Source organism: Salmo salar, chromosome ssa13 (genome assembly GCF_905237065.1).
Source record: "Salmo salar chromosome ssa13, Ssal_v3.1, whole genome shotgun sequence".
Lineage (NCBI taxonomy): Eukaryota > Metazoa > Chordata > Actinopteri > Salmoniformes > Salmonidae > Salmo > Salmo salar.
In genome coordinates this window covers 100,292,143-100,316,116 of record NC_059454.1, presented here as the reverse complement: position 1 = coordinate 100,316,116, position 23,974 = coordinate 100,292,143, and the positions used below count along the sequence as shown (strand labels likewise).

Below are 23,974 nucleotides of genomic sequence, written 5' to 3'. Positions count from 1 at the left end.
ACCTACAACACCCCATTTCAAAGGTCTTTCCCATTCACTCTCTGAATGGCACACATACACAATCCGTCTCAATTGTCTCAAGGCTTTACAATACTTCTTTAACATGTCTCCTCCCCTTCATCTACACTGGTTGAAGTGGATTTAACAGGTGACAACAATAATGGATGATAGCTTTCACCTGGATTCACCTGGTCAGTCTGTCATGGAAAGAGGATTTAATGTTTTGCACATTCAGTATAGAGTACATTACTGCTTTTTGCTATAATAATACTCATGTTTGAGAGAGGCCAAAGAAACTTATTGTACAATATACAGTATATGATATACTATTAATGAACAATTGTATTTATTTAATCTTTATTAAAGCAGGGGAGAGTCCCGTTGAGACCAAGTCTCTTTTTACAAGGGAGCCTTTCATTACAAAGCATGAATGAATAAGTCAACACATGTAATATGTAGGTAAACGCACAATGTGTTTGAAGTGCACATTTTTCAAATTCGTTTTCTAAGAAAAATTGTATTTGGAGAAAAGGTTAGGTTTATAGGTTTATTTGGTCAAAATATGTCGATGCATCATAGCTGCAGGCCATCACTTGCCAATAGGCGCACAGACAGGGCGGGGCTATAGTTCACGTCCCTCCTCTGACGTTATTTTGCGTGATATCGTGATGGATGCACAGGTACACTGGGAACTGGTTTTCACTAGCTACCACAGCCACAAAGTCAAACTGTCTGTATCGTAAAGATTCATGATTTTTCTGTTGCTTTTTTTGGTTTTAATTTTAGGTTAGGGTTAGGGTTAGGCATAAGGTTAGCAGTGTGGTTAAAGTTAGGTTTAAAATCACATTTGAAAATCATACATTGAAGAAATAGGCGGGGTTTGTGACTTTGTGGCTGTGGTAATTAAGGACGACCCTGCACACTGGACTTCACACTCAAAGTTGGGAATGAGGGGATGAATGGTAGTACCGCCAGTAAAAACAATGGCATTTAAAAAGGTCCCAGATTTCTCTCTTAACGGAAAGTATTGAAAGAGTAAACTATGGAGACCTTCCTAATGTTATTAAACGAGTTGTTTATCATCAAGCTTCTTCTTATGTTTCTCTCCAGCGGACAAGTGTTGGGAGGTAAAGTACAGAAAACCTGTGTAATTCTTTGTCCATATGAAAACTTCCTCTTGAATTTTCCTGAGAATGATACATTATGGTATGATAATATAATTTGCCTCTATCTTTTTAACTGTTGACTCATTTGTATTGTGCAATCTAGGCCAACTAGTCTACTGTATATGTGATGTTCTTTTATTGGCGGATTGACTTGCATTCAGGGATTTTGACGTTTAGATAAATTCACATTTATTTGTTCGATTATAATAATACATTGCATGAAGCATTATTGTTATGTTGTCGTTATAAGAACAGAAGAAGGTGGCAGATTTATAATTCAAAGTGATGCAGTGTTATAGCAGGCAGATTAATATTAATCCAATTAGTTAAGGATCTATAAACGCGATAAGACCTCGTAGGAGGACACTGCCAGTGACACGATAACATAGGCTGCTATTATGTATTTGGAGCAGAAGTCTCCTGCAAGTATGTCTTTTTACTATAGCTATTTGCGAATATATATATATAAACTTGCATTACAGTTTTATTACATTGTTATAACCACATAATTAAATATAATATTACATTGTATCGCTATGGTTCTACTATCTGATGCTTTTTCCATGGCTGACCAGATTTAGGTTTATAGTGTGAGTTGGAACTATTCGATATAGTGTTTCCCCAAATAGGCCTCGTCTATTCAATGGGTTGCTTTGTGAGATGTCAACTGTGATTCTGCCAATGACGCAACTAACTACTGAAAGAACAGCAGTCCTGACGTAGTAGACGACATGTTTTAGGTCAGCATTTGGAAAGTTGTACTGCCCGACCTCATGCACTACTATTATGACACCTTGCCACTTGTGTTTTTCTCCTCACACTATTCAGTCTGGAATCATCAGATAAACAGTTTGGCCTAACCTGACCCTTTTACTCTGCGGGGACTGGGAATCATAGGTCATTCACAAATATTCTCTACACACTCACTTTCCTTCCATGGGTATTTTAGTTCTTCCATCAATTGGGCCACTGCTCCAGATATTCTGAATCTGAATGATGTCCCGCCAGCAGCACAATCTGCCTAGTTTTCCAGTTAGAACAATGCTCAAGGCATGAGAGTTTACATGAATTGAATTCAGATACAGGCAGTAAAGGTCACAGACACTTTGCAATAATAGCGAGCACTTAGTCCCTGTAGCAGGGAAATCAATAAGTTAAATGGGATGCTGCCAAAGAGAAGACCTAATTTTGCTGCCTCAATAGGCTAAATGATTGTTGTTAGCATTCACATGTGCTTTAAGAAAGGGAAAAACCACCAGGGACAAAGTTACTATAGTGTTTTATGCAAGTTAACAAATGCTGAATATCTACATTACTTGTTGTTGCGTTCTCTAAAAAGAAAAGAAGATTAGGCCTAATGCGTTGTTTTGCAGCATGAAAAATAGGCTGCCCTTTGGCACTACTAGAATAGAATGGGTGGGGTGCAACCAACTATGATACAGAACTGCTCATACAGAATTTATCTTCAGTGTATGGAAATAAACCCTGCAGAATACAGCAACAGGCCGTGACATGATTAGCGCCTAGCCGAACCAAATCTTATTATTCCTAAATCTGATGACATCATATAGAATGATTTTTAAATCTGCTGTTTCTCAACCCCTCTACACAGCCTCATTCTACGGGGATGGATATGTCCAGCTGAGGACTGTGGAGTTATCCAGCCGAACGTCGCTCCATGTGCGCTTCCGCACCTCAAGTCACAGTGGACTACTTTTCATGGCTGCCGGAGAGACAGACTTCCTCCTGCTAGAGCTGCACTCTGGTCGCCTGCAGGTGAGAACACACCTTACAGATAAACAGACATGCCGTAGCGCAGAGATTGCAGGTGAGAACACGCCTTACAGACAAACAGACATGCCGTAGCTCAGATTTGCATATTACTTCATAGGCTCAAAGCAATGCTCCCGAGTGGCGCAGCGGTCTAAGGCACTGCAACATATGCAGTGCTAGAGGCGTTACTACAGATCAAGGTTTCTTTCCCGGGCTGTGCCACAACCGACCGTGGCCAGGAGTCCCATAGGATGTCGCACAATTGGCCCAGCGTCGTCCGGGTTAGGGGAGGGTTTGGCCGGTGGGGCTTAACTTGGCTCACCGTGCTCTAGCGACTCCTTGTGGCGGGCCGGGTGCCTGCGGGGTGACCCCGGTTGCCAGTTGAACGGTGTTTCCTCCGACACATTCGTGTGGTTGGGTTCCGGGTTAAGCTGGCGAGTGTTAAGGAGTGTGGTTAGGCAGGTCATGTTTCGGAGGACGCACGACTCTACCTTCGCCTCTCCCGAGCCTGTTTGGGTAAAATACCCCCCAAAATATTTTAAAAATACTGTCACTGTAGAGATGACTCCAACAACACCAGTTCTGACCACTGTGATTACGTAAAACTCAGTACTGCTCTTAGCACTTCTACTTTGGAGCACAGACAAGCCACGACAATCATTTTCTCTAGATTACAGATTGTGGACACCCCTTCAAATCAAATGGCTTTTTCAGCCACACCCGTTGTTGACAGGTGTATAAAACCGAGCACCAAGCCATGCAATCTTCATAGACAAACATTGGGAATAGAATTGCCTTACTGAAGAGCTCAGTAACTTTCAACGTGGCACCGTCGTAGCATTTCTGACCTGCTAGAGCTGCCCCAGTCAACTGTAAGTGCTGTTATTGTGAAGTGAAAGCGTCTAGGAGCAACAACGGCTCAGCTGCGAAGTGGTAGGCCACACAAGCTCACAGAACAGGACCACCGAGTGCTGAAGCGCATCGCGCTTAAAATCGTCTGTCCTCGGTTGCAACACTCACTACCGAGTTCAAAACTGCCTCTGGAAGCAACGTCAGCATAAGAACTGTTCGTTGGGAGCTTCATGAAATGGGTTTCCATAGCCGAACAGCTTCTAAAATCGCCTGGCTGGAGTGGTTTAATGCTCGTCGCCATTGGACTCTGGAGCAGTGGAAACGCGTTATCTAGAGTGAATCATGCTTCACGATCTGGCAGTCCGACAGACGAATCTGGGTTTGGCAGATGCCAGGAAAACACTACCTGCCCGAATGCATAGTGCCAACTGTAAAGTTTGGTGGAGAAGGAATAATGGTCTGGGGCTGTTTTTCATGGTTTGGACTAGGCCCCTTAGTTCCAGTGAAGGGATCAGTGTGGAATAACTTGACTGGCCTGCACAGAGCCCTGACCTCAACCCCATCGGACACCTTTGGGATGAATTGCAGTGCCGACTGCAAGCCAGGCCCAACATCAGTGCCTGACCTCACTAATGCTCTTGTGGCTGAATGGAAGCAAGTCCCCGTAGCAATGTTCCAACATCTAGTGGAAAGTCTTCCCAGAAGAGTGGAGGCTGTTATAGCAGCAAAGGGGGGACCAACTCCATATTAATACCCATGATTTTGGAATTAAATGTTTGACGAGCAGGTGTCCACATACTTCTGGCCATGTAGTGTATATAGGCAGTTATTATCCTCAGAATGGCCAAAGGTTAAACCCAGAGGAGGGCTATGTTCCTATTGCTTTCATAGAAAAAAAGACCACCGTGAGTTTAAGGATTTACCACAGTCCCTGACAAGTTCATTCATGAATCTTTCTGGAAGAGACCACAGTCGGTTAAATGTTAGTATCTGCTGCAGCATATAAGGTTTTAGTTGATGAGTGGCTGTAAATGTGGTGGAATGGATTCAACCTGGCATTCTGCTTGTGAATGACCTCTACTTATGCTATGTTAGACAGAAATATGCTGAGGAGAACAACCTTGATGTGCTACTTTCCTGAACCCTTCTGTTGTTTGATGCTTTTTGTAACAAATCTGTAATGTTATCTTACAAAATAACCACCAATTAGTCTTTGGTTAATTTTACAATTGGAAAACATTTCTTGATACCTTCATCTCCCCTTTGTCCCTCCTTTATCTCTCCTTTATCCCTGCTTCATCTCTCCTTTATCCCTCCTTCATCTCTCATTTACCCCTCCTTCATCTCTCCTTTATCTTTCCTTCATCTCTCCTTGATCCCTCCTTCATCTCTCCTTTATCCCTCCTTCATCTCTCCTTCATCTCTCCTTTATCCCACCTTCATCTCTCCTTCATCTCTCCTTTATCCCTCCTTCATCTCTCCTTTATCCCTCCTTCATCTCTCCTTTATCCCTCCTTCATCTCTCCTTCATCTCTCCTTTATCCCTCCTTCATCTCTCCTTTATCCCTCCTTCATCTCTCCTTCATCTCTCCTTTATCCCTCCTTCATCTCTCATTTACCCCTCCTTCATCTCTCCTTTATCTTTCCTTCATCTCTCCTTGATCCCTCCTTCATCTCTCCTTTATCCCTCCTTCATCTCTCCTTCATCTCTCCTTTATCCCACCTTCATCTCTCCTTCATCTCTCCTTCATCCCTCCTTCATCTCTCCTTCATCTCTCCTTTATCCCTCCTTCATCTCTCCTTCATCTCTCCTTTATCCCACCTTCATCTCTCCTTCATCTCTCCTTCATCCCTCCTTCATCTCTCCTTCATCTCTCCTATATCCCTCCTTCATCTCAACTTTATCCCTCCTTCATCTCTCCTCCATCTCTCCTTCATCTCTCCTTTATCTCTCCTTTATTCCTCCTTCATCTCTCATTTACCCCTCCTTCATCTCTCCTTTATCTCTCCTCCATCTCTCCTTTATCCCACCTTCATCTCTCCATCTCTCTTTCATCCCTCCATCTCTCCTTCATCTCTCCTATATCCCTCCTTCATCTCACCTTTATCCCTCCTTCATCTCTCCTCCATCTCTCCTTCATCTCCCTTTCATCTCTCCTTTATCCCTCCTTCATCTCTCCTTTATCCCTCCTTCATCTCTCCTTCATCTGTCCTTTATCGCTCCTTTATCTCTCCTTTATCCCTCCTTCATCTCTCCTTCATCTCTCCTTTATCGCTCCTTTATCTCTCCTTTATCCCTCCTTCATCTCTCGTTAATCTCTGTTTTATCATTCTTTCTCTCAGGTTCAGTTGGATTTGGGATCAGGTGAGCGTACCCTCCGCTCTGAGAAGGGGGTTCATCTGAACGACTTGGCCTGGCACTCTGTGGAGCTCCAACACGACCAGCACAATGTCACTCTGACGGTGGACCGCCACTCTCACACCAGCGTCAGGATCCCCGGGCCAGACCTGGACCTCAGTGTCCACGATGGGTTGTTCGTTGGTGGGACGGTTGGCCTGGACAAACCCTACCTCCATAGTGACGATGCCAAAGGTTGGGTTAGAATAAAAATATTAGATTTAAGTTATAATCAATGACTATAAAGTATTCTTCTTCTTTTCCTCCTGCTCCTCCTCCTCTTCCTCCTCCTCCTAGGCTTCCGTGGCTGTGTGGACGAGGTGCTCTTCAACCAGCACAACTTGCTGTCCAGCCTGCGGCCCTACTCGGGATATAAGAGTGTCCATGAGGTGTCTCTGGGCTGCAGTTCTCAGTTTTCTGCAGGCGAAGACGACCCCATCAGCTTCTTCAGTTCCAGGGCGTACATGTCCCTGCCCCCATGGGACGTCCCTCAGGAGGGGGTGTTGGAGTGTGAGGTACACACCTCCTCCGAAGAGGGGATCGTCCTGTACAGCTCTGCCCACCAGAGTGACTTTATCGCCATGGAGATCCAAGAGGGGACTTTGGTGGTTGTCGTTGGTAACGGCGGGACTAGGACGGAGCTGCATTCCCTCACGTTCGTCAACAACCAGAAATGGCACCGGGTGAAACTACACTTGCTTCCTCACAGCCTGCAGCTGACTGTAGGTAAGGACGACCTGTACGGACCACGATGGCAACAAGTAGTAACCTTTATTTTGTGTTGTCATTGTTGATTTTAAATTCAGTGTATCCACTTGTGTGACTGGAATTTTATTTTTTGAGTTGTCAAATTATGGCTAGGGTTAGGGTTACTGAATAGTTACAGTACTGTAGTTGGAATGTTGTTGACAGTTTGTTGAATATCTACTGAACATCTAAAAAGCATCTATTTGAGACTATTCAAATAAAGTGATACCAATGAATTGTATCTTTCTAGGTGAGGAGATAGTCAACCACAGCCTAGGGGCTCATTCCGAGTCCCTGCAGCTCCGAGGCCCTCTCTACATGGGTGGTGTGGATGACAGATCACGTTTAGAAGCCAGGAAGGCCGGCCTGCTGTCTTTCAATGGGAAGCGGCTGGCCGGTGGAGGATCCTTCAAAGGCTGTCTGAGAGACATCCGGGTCAATGCGCAGAGGATGGGGCTTCCCCACGCTGTAGTCACCAAAGACATATCTGTCGGTTGTGAATTAGAGAAGCTTCCAGAAGCAATCACCACCGTGAGCCCCACGGCTGTCCTCTCTGTCACCTTGCCACTAGTCCACCATCATGGATCAGACAGGGACAGGAAGAAGCCGGGTCAGAACTTTCTGGTTCTGAAAGACTTAGTGGTTCCAGAAGGTGGGAAGGCTCTGTTAGAATCTAAGCACATCAAGGTGAACCTAGAGTTCCGGAAGCTTGGAATCCGTCAGTCTCAGATTATGTTCCGTATTGAAGAGCAGCCTGTGCATGGCCAGCTGAGGCTTGATGTGGATCATTCAGACCAAGACGAGGATTGGACCTTCAGCATGCTGGACCTGTGGCATGGTAGAGTGATCTACGTCCATGGAGGCTCAGAAGACCCTCAAGACTTCTTCATGTTCTCTGTCTTTACCAACAGCAAGAAGGAGATCCCCTTTTACCTCAAGGGAAACAAACTACACCGCTTCAACATCAGCGTCACTCCCGTCAATGACGCTCCCGAGCTCAGCCTCCCTGAGGGAAGTCTCTTCATCCTCCTGGAGAACTCCAAACGCCACCTTAACATGGATGTTCTCAGAGCCACCGACCTGGACAGCAACTCCACAGACCTAGTGTTCACCGTACTGGGGAACCATAATGCTGAAGCAGGCTTACTGGAGAACCAGGACTACCCAGGGACAGCCATCACCACCTTCTCCCAACCCGACCTGGAGGAGGGGAAGGTCAGCTATGTGCACACGGGAGGGCTGGTGAGGAACTCCCGGATGGCTGTGAGGGTCAGTGATGGGGACAAAGTGAGCAACACAGTAGTACTAAGGATCATGGCTGTCCAGCTTGAGCACAAGGTGGCCAACAACACAGGGGTGGAGGTGGACCAGGGTGGGGCTGCTGTCATCAGCAGCCAACACCTGGCTATGCAGGTCAACGTTGTGAAGCAGGGCTTTGACATCCGCTATGACGTGGTGGAGGCACCGCGATATGGCGAGCTGCAGCGGCTGCACTCCAGCGGAGAGTGGAAGCCCACCTTTGTCTTCTCACAGAAGCTTCTGGAGAAAGAGCGCATCAGGTACCTAGCTGTGTTGTTTGATCTGTGTTTGTGTGCAATTGTCCATTGTTTTAACACCACGAGTTGAAGGAAATATTTACATTTTATTAAATAACTTAATGGACAATAAATATTTTATTTTCGATTTTATTCAGGTACCTCAACACCTTCCAGGAGATCAGGACAAGCAATGTCACAGATCAGTTCAAATGCAGGGTCAGTGTGGGCTCAGCAGTGACTGATGAACTGGTTTTCCACATCACGGTGCGCTGGATCCACGTCAAGGTCACCAGGAGTAAGATGGAGGTCAGCGGTGTGAGGAAAGTCCTTAGCAACGAGGAGCTCTGTGTTGTCTCCAAGGGCATGAAGCTCCATGACAGTGAACTTCACTTCAGAATGCTATCCCTGCCAAAGAAAGGACAGCTTGTGTTCAAAGACAAAGTCTTAATGAAAAACTCAACATTTAGCCAGAAGAATATATCTGACCACATGGTGAAATATGAGGTTACAGGTAGGCCTCATGAGGACACAAGGGACTCGTTTCGTTTCCAGGTGGTCTCCAAACACGCACATTCAGGGGGTTACGACTTCAGAATCAACATCAAGGCAGATGTTCATAGCCTGATCCTAACAAACAAAGGACTGTCCATCCTGGAAGGAGAAAGCAAGGTAATCACCAAGGATTTGCTGTTTGCTGAAACAGTCGGGGTCAAAGCAGCACTTTATACACTCACCAGCAGTCCTAAACATGGCAAGTTAAAGAGGATCAATCTCTCTAATTCTACGTCTATTAACGATAACATCACGGCTTTCACCAATCAGGACATCGTAGAGGACCGCATCATGTACGTGCACGACGGCAGTGAAACCACGGAAGACGCGTTCACGTTCCACACCACCATCGCCAAACACACCAAAGCACACAATCACAAACGCACACACTCCAAAAAAGAAAACACTCACACCATTGACGACATCTTCAACATCTCGATTGCCCTTGTCAATGACGAGAAACCGGTCCGCGTTGTCGACAAAGTTTTCCACGTGGCCAGGGGCAGGCAGAGGCTGCTGACGTTAGACGACCTGCGCTACCACGACGCTGACTCAGACTTTGATGACAGTCAGCTGGTCTACACTAGACGGGGAATCCCCATGGGCGACCTGGTCCTAGTAAACGACACAGGCCACAAGCTGTACCAATTCAGCCAGGAGGACCTGCAGCAGAGGAGGGTGCTGTTCATCCACAGGGGGGTCAGTATGGAGTGAAATCAGTAACTTTTATTACACACAAAATACACACACACACACACACACACACACACACACACACACACACACACACACACACACACACACACACACACACACACAGTTTTAATTATTGATTTGTTACAGTTACGAATATTAAAGATTTCACTCCATAGGTCAGCTTTGGACGTTTCGTCCTATTCGTGTCAGATGGGAAACACTACACATCCACACTGTTGGAGGTCATTGCCCAGGACCCCTACATCCAGGTGGAGAACAGCACAGGCCTGCTGGTCCAGAAAGGCCATGTGGCCATCTTGGGTTCGGCCAACTTCAGTGTGTTTACAAACCTGGATGTCCGAGACGATGAGGAGGTGGTCTACCAGGTCTTCCTCCCGCCGAGACACGGGCATCTGTTCCACAACAACGTTAAGGTAAAATAATTGAAATAGCACCAGCATTGTATTGTTTGTAATGTGCATGTTGTGTGTTGTGATGTTGTTCGTTGTAAGCCTGTGACATTTAATTTGACCTAGGGCATCAAGAAAGGTTCAATTCAAAGGCGGACCGGTTTAGTATAATTCAATTCAATTGATTCAATTCAATTTGAAGGTGGATCGTTTCACTCAGCATGATCTGAAGCTGGGCAGCGTGCAGTATCGCCATGATGACAGCATGAACCTGGCTGACTCCTTCAACTTCACGGTGAGCGTTAAAGAGGTGCGTCTGGACGCCAGCATTGGGGTGAGAGTGTACCTGGAGAGCCACCAGCAGCCCCCCACTGTACTCTACAACCACATTGTAGTGGTGGAGGAGGGCAAGTCTGTCAAGATCAACAGAGGAGACCTGGAGGTGAGATACTACATTGAAGTTCCCTATCACAAGCAGTTTTTCTGTTAAGAACCATGGGCTATCATCACAAGTTTTAGTTATAAGGGACACAAGAACAGATCCCATTACCTTCACTGGGGTGTTACACAAGTTTTATGCTTAGGAATAATACTAGAATGGATTTACAAACATAGACACATTTACACGTTACTTTTTTGTCTTGTAAAAAACTACACTTCTCAAATTCCACCAAATAGTCTAATCTCATGTCATGTCACATCTTTCATCTCACCTCTGTTTTCAGGTAACCCATAAGGACAGCCTCCCCTCTGAGATAGTGTACAAGGTGAAGACGGCTCCATCCCACGGGTTCCTCCGTAGGTCAACCCAGGGAGAGGACAGACCCTACCAGGGTAGCAGAGAGGAGACCATCCAATCCTTCTCCCAGGAGGATGTCAACATGGGACACATCCAGTACCTCCAGGTTGATTCAGACCAGACCCACGACTCCTTCCTTCTGGACGCCTCCAACGGCATCACAGTGGTCCATGACATCAGGTAAGTAGATGATAGGCTGACCAGAAGTCCATGACATCAGGTAGGTAGAGGATAGGCTGACCAGAAGTCCATGACACCAGGTAAGTAGATGATAGGCTGACCAGAGGTCCATGACATCAGGTAGGTAGATGATAGGCTGACCAGAAGTCCATGACATCAGGTAGGTAGATGATAGGCTGACCAGAAGTCCATGACATCAGGTAGGTAGATGATAGGCTGACCAGAAGTCCATGACATCAGGTAGGTAGATGATAGGCTGACCAGAAGTCCATGACATCAGGTAGGTAGATGATAGGCTGACCAGAGGTCCATGACATCAGGTAAGTAGATGATAGGCTGACCAGAAGTCCATGACACCAGGTAGGTAGATGTCAGGCAGACCAGAGGTCCATGACACCAGGTAGGTAGATGTCAGGCAGACCACAAGCGGGGAGGTTGCCGGTTCAAGCCAAAAATGTGAATTACTCTCCATCCAGGCACCATGCACCGCGGCTGACACTGTGCCTCGATGTGTGTGTGTGTGTGTGTGTGTGTGTGTGTGTGTGTGTGTGTGTGTGTGTGTGTGTGTTGGGGTAAAAGGCAGAAGATTAGTTTCCGTTCTAACCAAATGGACAATAAGCATCTCATTCTATTCTATTCTATTCTATTCTATCAGGGTCTCCGTGGACATCATCCCAATCCACATCCCTCTCAATGTCTTCAACGTGACCTTGGAAGAAGGGTCATCCACGGCCCTGACCAAGGAGGTCCTACAGGTCACCAACAGACACTTCTCTCAGGTTGATTTCTTCTACCATGTATCTGAGCCGCCAAGCCATGGTCATATTGAACACGCACGCATTCCTGGACTCTCCATTCCTTTCTTCACACGCAAACAGGTTAGTAAAAGGTCCAAGGTCATCTATGTTTTTATCTTCTTCAGGTGGAACATCTTCTACCAGTAGGGTTTTAAAAAGAGTGTCTATACTGGGCAGATGGAATTATACTGGACAGATAGATTTCCTAACCTCCGGGTCATTTCTGTGATTTCAGGTGGATTCAGGGCATATTTATTATGTCCACGATGGAAGTGATACACTGTCAGATAACTTCACCATTATCGCCAACGACACAGACACCAGAAAGCACAGCCAGCCCTGCATGGTGTTCGTCCATGTGACGCCTGTCAACGATGAGGCCCCAGTCATCACAGCCAACAGGATTCTACGGGTGAGTTTTTGTGTGTATATAACACAATAATACTGTAGTAACAGATATGTGTAATAACAGAGATGGAAGGAACTTGAGAAACTGGCAAAAAAAAGTGTGAGTAATTTGGGATTGACCTATGCTAGTATGCTCCTCCTAAGTCATGTCAGTATGTTTTAGCCTCATGATTTTGAGGAACAGGGTTTATAAGAAAATTATGTAATTGGCTCTATTTTGGGAGTGGTCAGGAAACTGTGTCACTGGTTGTTTGGCAGCTTCCTGTACATTTGAACCTCTGTCATGAAAAATGATTTAGCAAAGGCTTAGAGTTGAGAGTTTGCCCCAACTTATCAAATAGTTGGAATTCCTGACATACTATCAGCTGTCCTTCTTGACCTTGAGATGTTTCTGTTGTTGCTGGATTTGAGTCCAATTGAGTTATTTTGTTGTTCAAATGTATGAGCCACAGTGTAACATTTACACCCTTTTGACTTCAAATATAAGAGTGTAGCATTGTTTCAAGACAATTCATTTTTTCAGTTACAAGTTAAGAATCTGGTATTTTGAACATTCAGTCAAGAGTTCACGGATTTCCTCTTCTGGTATTATTGAAGTACCTTAATCTGTCCACCAGGACATCACTCTCAGTGGTGGTATCAGACACCAACCAACCGTCATGACATACTGTAGGTCAGTGGTTCCCAATTAGGGGTACTTGGCCTATCCACAGGGGGTACTTGAGAAGACTCATGAGACCATAGGCCTACTGCTAAAATGCACATGAGGGGGTACTTAAACCCCCTAAGGTCGATGTCCCCGTGGAAATCTAAATAGCGTAATATAAAAATCCCCATAAAAATCTGTCAATTTACGCTAGAGATGTATGTTTTTTTTGCATTAGATCCACTTCTGCATCTGCAGTGAAAGGTGAGAGAGCTAGAGCGGTGTTTATCAGACCATGACACATCCAGGAAATCGGTCTTCTCACAAAATCGTCTGTAGCGTCCAAACGGTTTGGCCTAGAAACTATCATGTTTTGCTCTACGACCCACACAAGCGTCTTGGGACTCGTCTGAAGTTGGTACAGCCAATTTGCCAACTTCTGTCGGTAGCTTCCGAACAGTTGGGGCTACACACAAATATGACCCGTCTGTTGAAAGGTGAGACTCTCACGAACACGTACATGTTTTGCTCTATTATGTCCACAGGCCTCACAAGACTTGTCTGAAGGTCCCCCGGTACCAGTTGAAAAGATTTATGGAAGTACAGTGCCACTCAAAAGTTTGGACACACCTACTCATTCAAGGGTTTTTCTTTATTTGTACTATTTTCTACATTGTAGAATAATTAATAATTAACACATATGGAATCATGTAGTAACCAAAGAAGTGTTAAACAAATCAAAATATATTTTATATTTGAGGTTCTTCAAAGTAGCCACCCTTTGCCTTGATGACAGCTTTGCACACTCTTGGCATTCTCTCAACCAGCTTCATGAGGAATGCTTTTCCAACAGTCTTGAAGGAGTTCCCACATATGCTGAGCACGGAAGTGCGGAAGTGGATCTAATGAGACCCTGTTGGCTGCTTTTCCTTCACTCTGCGGTCCAACTCATCCCAAACCATTTCAATTGGGTTGAGGTCGGGGGGATTGTGGAGGCCAGGTAATCTGATGCAGCTCTCCATCACTCTCCTTCTTGGTTAAATAGCCCTTACACAGCCTGGAGGTGTGTTGGGACATTGTCCTGTTGAAAAACAAATGATAGTCCCACTAAGCGCAAACCAGATGGGATGGTGTATCGCTGCAGGATGCTATGGAAGCCATGCTGGTTAAGTGTGTCTTGAATTCTAAATAAATCACAGACAGTGTCACCAGCAAAGCACCCCCACACCATCACACCTCCTCCTTCATGCTTCACGGTGGGAACCACACATGTGGAGATCATCCATTCACCTACTCTGCATCTCATAAAGACACAGCAGTTGGAACCAAAAATATAACATTTGGACTCATCAGACCAAAGGACAGATTTCCACGGGTCAAATATCCATTGCTCGTGTTTCTTGGCCCATGCAAGGCTCTTCTTCTTATTGGTGTCCTTTAGTAGTGGTTTCTTTGTGTCACAACGGGTGGCTTGTGGATTCCGAAGAGTCAGGCGCAGGAGACAGAAAGATTCCGTTAATGAATTTAATAAAAATATCCACACGGAAAATATGCAAGGTATGGAGTGCAAGGTGTGCAAAAGTAACGCACCACCCTTAAAAGAACGTAACCAGGGACGCAGCCCAAAAGGAATAGCGTAACTCCACAATATACAGAACCACATGAAACACACCCTGACAAACGAACAATCCCGCACAAACAACAAACCTAACTAACTAGCCTAAATACCCCTCCCCACTAACAACTAACACAAAACAGGTGCGCAACTAACCTAGGCCTAACTAACAGAACGTGAAACATAAATCGATGGCAGCTAGTAGGCCGGCGACGACGACCGCCGAGCGCCGCCCGGGCGAGGAGGGGCGCCACCTTCCGTAGGTGTCGTGACACTTTGCAGCAATTTGACCATGAAGGCCTGATTCACACAGTCTCCTCTGAACAGTTGATGTTGAGATGTGTCTGTTACTTAAACTCTGTGAAGCATTTATTTGGGCTGCAATTTCTGAGGCTGGTAACTCTAATGAACTTATCCTCTGCAGCAGAGGTAACTCTGGGTCTTCCTTTGTTGATGGTTTTTGCGACTGCACTTGAAGAAACTTTCAAAGTTCTTGAAATTTCCAGACTGACTTACCTTCATGTCTTAAAGTAATGATGGACTGTCATTTCTCTTTGCTTATTTGAGCTGTTCTTGTCAGAATATAGGACTATCTTCTGTATACCACCCCTACCTTGTCACAATATAACTGATTGGCTCAAACACATTAAGAAGGAAAGAAATTCCACAAATTAACTTTTAAGAAGGCACACCTGTTAATATAAATGCATTACAGGTGACTACCTGATGAAGCTGGTTGAGAAAATGCCAAGAGTGTGCAAAGCTCTCATCAAGGCAAAGGGTGGCTACTTTGAAGAATCTCAAATCTAAAATATATTTTGATTTGTTTAAGACTTTTTTGGTTACTACATGATTCCATATGTGTTATTTCATAGTTTTGATGTCTTCACTATTATTCTACAATGTAGAAAATAGTAAAAAAAAGAAAAACCCTTGAATGAGTACGTAGGTGTGTCCAAACTTTTGACTGGTACTGTATATATGGAGACTGTTTAGTGCCAAAAATAAGGGGTTAAAAACATGTAAAAAAAAGAAATATATACACATTTTTCCTGATCTTTCTTATATCTCTCAGATATAAGACAGACATTTCAGAACAAACATCCTTTAGATTTTTTGGGTACAACTTTTTCATCAAATTATTATTATTATTTTTATTCTTCAAGGGGTCTTAAAATTCAAAATCAAATAGCAAAAATATCCTTGGTATGACCTTGGTGGTACATTAACCAATAAAGGTTGGGAACCACTGCTGTAGGTTGCGGTACAATACGATGGTAGACTATTCATAGAATTTCCATGTTTGACAGAAATCTTTTCTATTCTCAATCTGTTTCTTTCTGCTTGTTTTGCTTGTCCTCTTCTCTACCTGTAACTGTCCTCTTCTCTACATGTTCCCTTTACAGGTGTGGGTGAACTCAGTCACAGAGATCAGTGTAGATGACCTGAGTGCTGAGGACAGTGACTCTCCACCGGAGGACCTAGAGTTCATCGTGACCCCGCCTAGTAATGGTCACCTGGCCCTGAAGAGCGCCCCCTCCAGACACATCCTCAACTTCACCCAGACACACACCCTCCACGGACAGCTGGTGTTTGTCCACAGTGGTGAGACTATGGATACTGGATAGTAGATATCAATAGGAGGTAGCTGCTCTTACAGAATAGAAGGTTAGGAGAGCTGAAGGGTGCCAACAAAATGCTGGAGATGCAAGTGGACAATATACGACATGCAAGTTAGACATACAAGTCATATCCCTGTTCTGGGGGATTATAGGTGTTATAACCACAGACATATGTACAGTAGTATATCCAACCACCACAAGCATAAAGACAGACTTTTGTTCCTTGCAGGTGCCTTGTCCGGAGGTTTCCACTTCCAGGTCAATGATGGGGTGAACTTTGCCCCCCGACAGATCTTCAGCACCACGGCACGCTCCCTGGTCCTCAGCCTGGAGCGGAACCACGCCCTCACAGTGTTCCCAGGTAACAGTAACTAGATACACTGAGTATACCAAACATTAGGAACACCTTCCTAACACTGCTGGGTTTTTCACACTCAAAAGTTTCCTATGTGCATAAAAAATGGTGCACCATCCAAAGGACATCCAGCCAACTTGACACAACTGTGGGAAGCATTAGAGTCAACATGGGCCAGCATTCCTGTGCAACGCTTTCAACACCTTGTAGAGTCTACGCCCTGACGAACTGAGGCTGAGGGCAAAAAGGGGGGAGGGGAGGGGATGCAACTCAGTATTAGGAAGGTGTTCCTAATGTTTGGTATACTCAGTGTATTTAGACTTTGAACTACGCCCTCACAGTGTTCCCAGGTAACAGTAACTAGATATATAGAACATGAATCAGTTATGCTGTTCCCAGGTAACAGTAACTAGATATATAGAACATGAATCAGTTATGCTGTTCCCAGGTAACAGTAACTAGATATATAGAACATGAATCAGTTATGCTGTTCCCAGGTAACAGTAACTAGATATATAGAACATGAATCAGTTATGCTGTTCCCAGGTAACAGTAACTAGATATATAGAACATGAATCAGTTATGCTGTTCCCAGGTAACAGTAACTAGATATATAGAACATGAATCAGTTATGCTGTTCCCAGGTAACAGTAACTAGATATATAGAACATGAATCAGTTATGCTGTTCCCAGGTAACAGTAACTAGATATATAGAACATGAATCAGTTATGCTGTTCCCAGGTAACAGTAACTAGATATATAGAACATGAATCAGTTATGCTGTTCCCAGGTAACAGTAACAGGAAATATAACTATAGCCACCCCCTACACCATAATCAGAATAAAGTGTATTGTCCTAAAAAGGAAAATCTTGGTACTGTTCACAAAGTGAATATATAAAACACTGTACCCCCCCCCCTCTGTGCTGTCTTGCCAACCCTTTTGGTGATTCGCATGACAATGACCATAGGAGTTGTCAAGGCAACACAAACAGATCTGGAACCAGGCAAGTAAACCCCTAGTCTGTCTGCTGCAGTATAAAGTCATTCTCAGTCTGTACTGAATCAGATGATCATGGTGCCAGCTGCCAGCCTGTACTGAATCAGATGATCATGGTGCCAGCTGCCAGTCTGTACTGAATCAGATGATCATGGTGCCAGCTGCCAGCCTGTACTGAATCAGATGATCATGGTGCCAGCTGCCAGCCTGTACTGAATCAGATGATCATGGTGCCAGCTGCCAGCCTGTACTGAATCAGATGATCATGGTGCCAGCTGCCAGCCTGTACTGAATCAGATGATCATGGTGCCAGCTGCCAGCCTGTACTGAATCAGATGATCATGGTGCCAGCTGCCAGCCTGTACTGAATCAGATGATCATGGTGCCAGCTGCCAGCTTTTACCAGCTGGTTATGTGGTAGGTTGCTAAGTAACTTAATCATACTTAACTTAGCAGCCATTATGCCTCCTGGCCAGAGGTCATAGGATAACGGAGGTGGCATAGTCTTACATTATACAGAAAGGTGATTCAATCGCCCTTGAGACCATGCTACCAGTACGGTATCTTCCAAGATAATGTTGTCTAGAGAGCTGCATGTAACACCCCACCTGAAAAAAACATGAAATAGCTACTTAAACTGCCTGTCTCTGTCCTGGTTATGTTTGTAATACTGCAATGTCCTTGTAGTTACAACAGACAATGAAGTTTGTACAACCTGCCGATCATGTCTTTCATAGTTACAACTTGTAGTTACAACAGAAATTTGTAGTCTACAACATGTCAATCTTTTATTTACAACAGACAACAGACAAGAAGTTTGTACAACATGTCACTCATGTAGTTTATAGTTACAGCAGAAGTTTGTACAACATGTCACTCATGTAGTTTATAGTTACAGCAGAAGTTTGTACAACATGTCACTCATGTAGTTTATAGTTACAGCAGACGTTTGTACATGTCACTCACCAGACAAAGACGTCCGATCATCGGCGTACTTTTTTTTGGTGTAAAGTAGCACAGGTGCAGAAGGTACATTTGTTTAGCTATCGGAAAGAGGTGTCCAGAGAATCTGGTCACGCAGCTACTCTGCAGGTTTTCTCCCTACTAAACACGGTCCTGTTTTTTCTCTGCAGGCTCTGTGAATACCATCTCTCAGAATAACCTTCTGGTGGTTACCAACGACAACGGTGACATGGGAGGGAACCACTCCATCCTTTACAGTGTTACCAGTCCTCCAAAGCTGGGGAGACTGCTCAGAAAACAGACAGACAACTCTACTGCAGAGATCTCCTCCTTCACACAAGACATGGTAGGCCTATGTGTGTTTATGTAATATCACTTCTTACGGTAAAGTCAATAGAGACACAGTTTTATTTATGTTTGGCACAGTTATGTTTTCTTTACAAGACACATTTTAAGAGTGTCTTTGCAACAATAACTTGGATTTTGAAGTTAAAATATCACTATCTTTCTCGTTTCTCTGTTGTCTTGTTATTTTAGGTGAATGAGGGTTCGATTAGTTATGACCAAACCCATCCTGAATCGTTGGGATGGATGACTACAGACTCCTTCACTTTCACAGTGTCTTCGTCCCCTGTCTCTCTTCAACCTCAAGTCTTCCACATCCATATCTCCTATGAGCATGCTCCTGCAGAGCGCAACACCATCCTCACTGCTAACACTGGTGAGTCAGTTAGTCTGTGTTGCTGTTAGACAGACAGACGAAGGCTCTACTGGACTCTTGACTGTAGTATGCCCAGCTAATCTACCCTGCAGAATACCATCACTGGTCCAAAACCTCAAGATAAACTTTTGAATTTATTCTTATTTGCAATGACAATCCTGATATTGATGAATGTTCAATAAAAGCTGTTTGTTTATGTTTGTATGTTGTTCTTCTCTGTTACCAGGTGCTGTTGTGACTGAAGGTGGCAGAGTGGTGATTGACAAGATGCAGCTGGATTCCTCTAACCTGCTGGGCAAGCTGTTGGAACCCCAGCGACGTTCCTACGAGGTCTGGTACCACGTCACCTCTCTACCCCAGCACGGCATAATCACCGTGGGAGAACGCAACCTGACCAGCGCCAAACCCAACTTCTCCCAGTTCATCCTGGATAAGTTTGGAATCACATACCAGCACGACGACTCCGAGACAACCCAGGACTTCTTCACCTTCGAGGTTTGGCTGAACCGTAAGGGCCAGCCTCCCCAGAGACCCTCAGAGCCCAGCCTGATAATAACAGAGTCGTTTGACCTCACAGTGACCCCTGTCAATGACCAGCCGCCCCTGCTCCGGACCAAGGCCCCCAGTCTGAGGCTGGTGCAGGGGGACACAGTGGTCATCAGCCCTGAGAACCTCCTGGTGGAAGACCTGGACACCCCTCCAGAAGAGATCCATTACAAGGTCTTCTTCATGTCATCCTTTACCATCCTTCACCTTTACAGGGCTCACAACCCCTCATCGTTTACACCTTACTTGTTGTTGTCCTTTTTACAGTAATTCTGTTTTCCCTCCTTACTTTTTTCTGTGAGTTGTTGAGACACGTCTGTGAAATGCATTGACATTTTATTTTATTTGATTTAGGTGATCAGCAAACCCATCAATGGCTTCCTGTCTCTAGGAGAGCAGCTGAATGAGACAGTGTCTGCCTTCACCCAGGCGGACATCAACCATGGCAGAGTCCACTTCAGCCAGGACGGAGAACCCTCTTCAGGGGTGTTCTATTTCAGTGTGACTGATGGGTTCCACCGACCGCTATACAAGCTCTTCAACCTGGAGGTCACCGCAGCAACCGTCTCCATGGTGAACAACACAGGATTGAGGCTGGTGCAGGGTCAGACAACCGCTACATTGACAACAGAACACCTGGCTGCAGAGACCAATGGGAGACACAGTGTGACGATTCACTATAGAGTGACCACACCACCACAACACGGCAGTCTTCTCATGTCCGACCTGCCAGTCAGTGAGTTTAACCAAGAGGACCTTCACTCATGTAGACTGTCCTATCACATGACGGACCTCACCTCCTCCTCGGACAGCTTTGAGTTCACAGTCTCGACCCCGGAGAGCAACATGACCGCTCAGACGGTCAATGTCACGGTCCGGCCGCTCATCCATTTCAGCGAGCGCGTCCTGATCCCCAGTGGCATCGCCGTGAAACTGAGGAAGGACTATCTGGACGCCACAGACCTCGCCACACTCAGCGGCAGCGACCCTGTCTTCCACATCCTGTCCCCGCCCAAACACGGCAAGCTGGTCAAGGTGACCTTTGACCTATCGGACGGCGCCAATCACTCGGTGGAGTCGTTTACCTTCCGGGACGTGGTGCAGGGCAGGGTGGCCTTACAGGAGACCCTGGCACAACAAAGACACAGCAACAACATCGCCGATCAATCAACATCTTTACTGTCCCAATTAGGGACCGCCGACCACAACACAACAGAGATCCATGTGTCCATGCTCAATGACTCCTTTTCATTCCTTCTGAGGGCGGATAATGTTCAGCCGGCTGTAGGAGAGTTTTTATTCACCATCGTGCCATACGAAGAGAGTTTAAACCACACGACCAGGTCACCTGGGCGCAATCGAACCACAGGCGGCAGAGGGACTACAATCCACTCTGCCACCCACCCTCACACCACAAACCACAAGACCCACAACAAGACCCTACAGAAGCAGTTCAAAGCCCGTCACCATTGGGGGAACCAGACCCGCGGAGGTCACCCCATGATCCCCATCGTCCCTGGAAACACCCATGGGAAACACAACATCCACGGCCCCCACAGAATCACTCCAGTTCTGGTAGAGTCCCTGCCCCGGCCGGCCTCCGACCCCCTGCTGCTCATCCTGCCCTTCCTGGCCTGCCTGCTGCTCATCGTCATCCTGGTGGTCCTGATCCTGGTGCTGCGCCACCGCAGGGAGAAGAGGGCCTTATCCAGAGGGCTCATCCAGGAGCTGGCGGCTGCAGCCGGAGATGGAGGCCCAGAGGGGAGCCCCTACCTGGGCAGGCCGGAGAGGAGCATTGCGGTCCCCTCAGTGGTGGTTACTCCGCTGCTGGGCCCTAATAGTTGCCCCAGTACTCCGGTCCTCAATGTGCTGCGTAGGGGAACACTGGCTCCACGTGACCCTTGTCTGCTGCTCTGGGCGGTAGATGCTGTTCCTGATATGGTTCAGGACCAGCACTGTCAACACCCCGAGCCCACTCTGAGAGACAACCAGTACTGGGTGTAATGGATCCACAGCTCATACCCCTACATTGAAACAGAGATACTAACTAAACTTTATACTATTGAGTAACTATTGAGTACCCCCACACCTACTCTGAGAGACAACCAGTACTATGTCTGATTGAACCCATACATACCCTGAAACACAGAGACTTGGTTTAACCTTGCACCCAATATACTGTAACTATTGACTACTGATGTTTGCATTCCAATGTTGGTGCTGTTTTCTGGTTTCATTGTGAACTTGATTTTTGGTCCTTATATAGAAAGTTCTTAATTGGTTCTACAATTCACCCTGTTACAATGTTTTATTTGTGGCAGGTTACTATTTTACTTTGGTTTTATTGGGATTTTATATTTTATACGTTATTTGACCAATTCGTTTTGCGCCAAGATGTTTCATTATAACTTTTCACAATGGCTTGAAAAACCTGTCTGTTTGTTTCAGGCCAGTAAACTGTTTATTTTTTTAGAGTAGTTGGATAATTCTATTACAGTATTTATGCTTCCAGTTTTATAAAAGATGTATGTTTCAGTTTGCGGTTACATTATGTAGTTTACATTAATCTGACTAATGTAGCAATTCAACTTGTCAGTGGTTAGAATAACCAAAGGAATAGATATAGCAACAGCCATTTATAGATGCACATGTACTGTATATACACATCTGCTTGTAGCTTGAAACAGGAACTGAGACTACATTAAATCTGTTTTCAAGGAAGTGCCTTTAGTTTGAATGCAGTCAGTCAGCCATGATGTTGTAATGGTCACAATGTCTTCTAGTCTGGTTAGGAACAATAGACCAAATACTTGACTAACACACTTTTTTGTTGTAAATAATTATCCTGAAATGCATGTCTTCACTCATTATCCAGTATTTTATAACCAAATGATAACTTAAACACGCCTGTTCATCACGCACGCATGTCATGCCTGAGTCAGTGTTTCCATTGGCTAGTAAATATGCAGCCCACTATTTCTATAAAAAGACTTGACACACTCTCTTTGTTTGTAAATAATGCATGTCTTCATCCAGTCTTTTTGTAATGAAATGATAACTTTATCATGCCTGTGCTTCGGGCATGCCAAACCCCAATCAGTGTTTTGAATGTCTGAATACAAAGTACTAAACATGTAAATAAATACAGTATGCAGTCAAATATTTCTATGGTAATAAAGATGAGCTATAATGAGAACACATAGTACACCAGTCAATGTGTGCTCATCTTTGCTGCAGCCTGCAGTAAACACATATCTGTATTTTTCTGATAAAATCTTTGTGTTATATATAGGTTGTGTACAGGGCGGTGAAAACGCATTTGCTCCCTTTCTGATTGTCTCTACTTTTGCATATTTTTTGATACGGAGTGAACTTCAACCAAAACCTAATATTAGATAAAGGGAACCTGAGTGAACAAATAACACAACAATTATATACTTATTTCATTTATTTCATAAACAAAGTTATGCAACACCCAGTGCCCCTGTGTGAAAAAGTAATTGCCCACTTACACTCAATAAATGGTTGTGCCACTTTTAGCTGCAGTGGCTCCAACCAAACACTTCCTGTAGTTGTTGATCAGTCTCTCACTATTTTGGCCCACTCTTCCATGCAGAACTGATTTAACTCAGTGACGTGTGGGTTTTCAAGCATGAACTGCTTTTTTCAAGTCCTGCCACAACATCTCAATTGGGATTAGGTCTGGACTTTGACTAGGCCATTCCAAAACTTCAAATGTGTTGCTTTTGAGCAATTTTCATGTATACTTGATTGTGTGTTTTGGGTCATTGTCTTGCTGCATGATCCAGCTGCGCTTCAGCTTCAGCTCGAAGAAGGATGGTCTGACACTCTCCTGTAGAAGTCTCTGATACAGATCAGAATTCATGGTTCCTTCTTTTAAGGCAAGTCATCCAGGTCCTGAGGCAGCAAAGCATCCCCAGACCATCACACACCACCACCATGCTTGACCGTTGGTATGAGGTTCTTACTGTGGAATGCAGCTTTTGGTTTTCGGCAGGCATAATGGGACCCATGTTGTCCAAAAGCTATACTTTTGACTCATCTGTCCATAGAACATTCTTCCAATAGTCTTCCAAGAGTCATCCGGGTGTTTCCAGGTGCTTTTTGGCAAACGTTAGTCAACTTTTTGGACGAGATGGGTCACATTATGTCTGGCGAAAACAAAACAC

At 45.0% G+C, this 23,974-nt stretch overlaps 1 protein-coding gene across 1 annotated transcript; it reads left to right on the top strand.

Moving 5' to 3' along the window:
• The first annotated feature begins 722 nt into the window (after positions 1–722).
• Positions 723–22,986, top strand: LOC106568394 (chondroitin sulfate proteoglycan 4). Its single transcript, XM_014138702.2, has 17 exons — positions 723–1,127; positions 2,779–2,942; positions 6,135–6,384; positions 6,487–6,915; positions 7,187–8,495; positions 8,630–9,725; positions 9,899–10,156; positions 10,335–10,574; positions 10,858–11,111; positions 11,767–11,989; positions 12,144–12,320; positions 15,984–16,182; positions 16,429–16,560; positions 18,688–18,863; positions 19,055–19,238; positions 19,465–19,958; positions 20,139–22,986. Exons 1-17 carry the CDS (start codon positions 1,043–1,045, stop codon positions 21,786–21,788), a joined length of 7,320 nt encoding a protein of 2,439 aa, XP_013994177.1. The 5' UTR covers positions 723–1,042; the 3' UTR covers positions 21,789–22,986.
• Positions 22,987–23,974: the final 988 nt, after the last annotated feature.

Coding starts and splice junctions, on each gene's coding strand:
- LOC106568394 (XM_014138702.2), top strand. CDS start 1,043: ATGGAGACCTTCCTAATGTTATTAAACGAGTTGTTTATCATCAAGCTT. Junction 19,239..19,464: donor CATCCTCACTGCTAACACTG/GTGAGTCAGTTA, acceptor CTCTGTTACCAG/GTGCTGTTGTGACTGAAGGT. Junction 19,959..20,138: donor CAGAAGAGATCCATTACAAG/GTCTTCTTCATG, acceptor TATTTGATTTAG/GTGATCAGCAAACCCATCAA.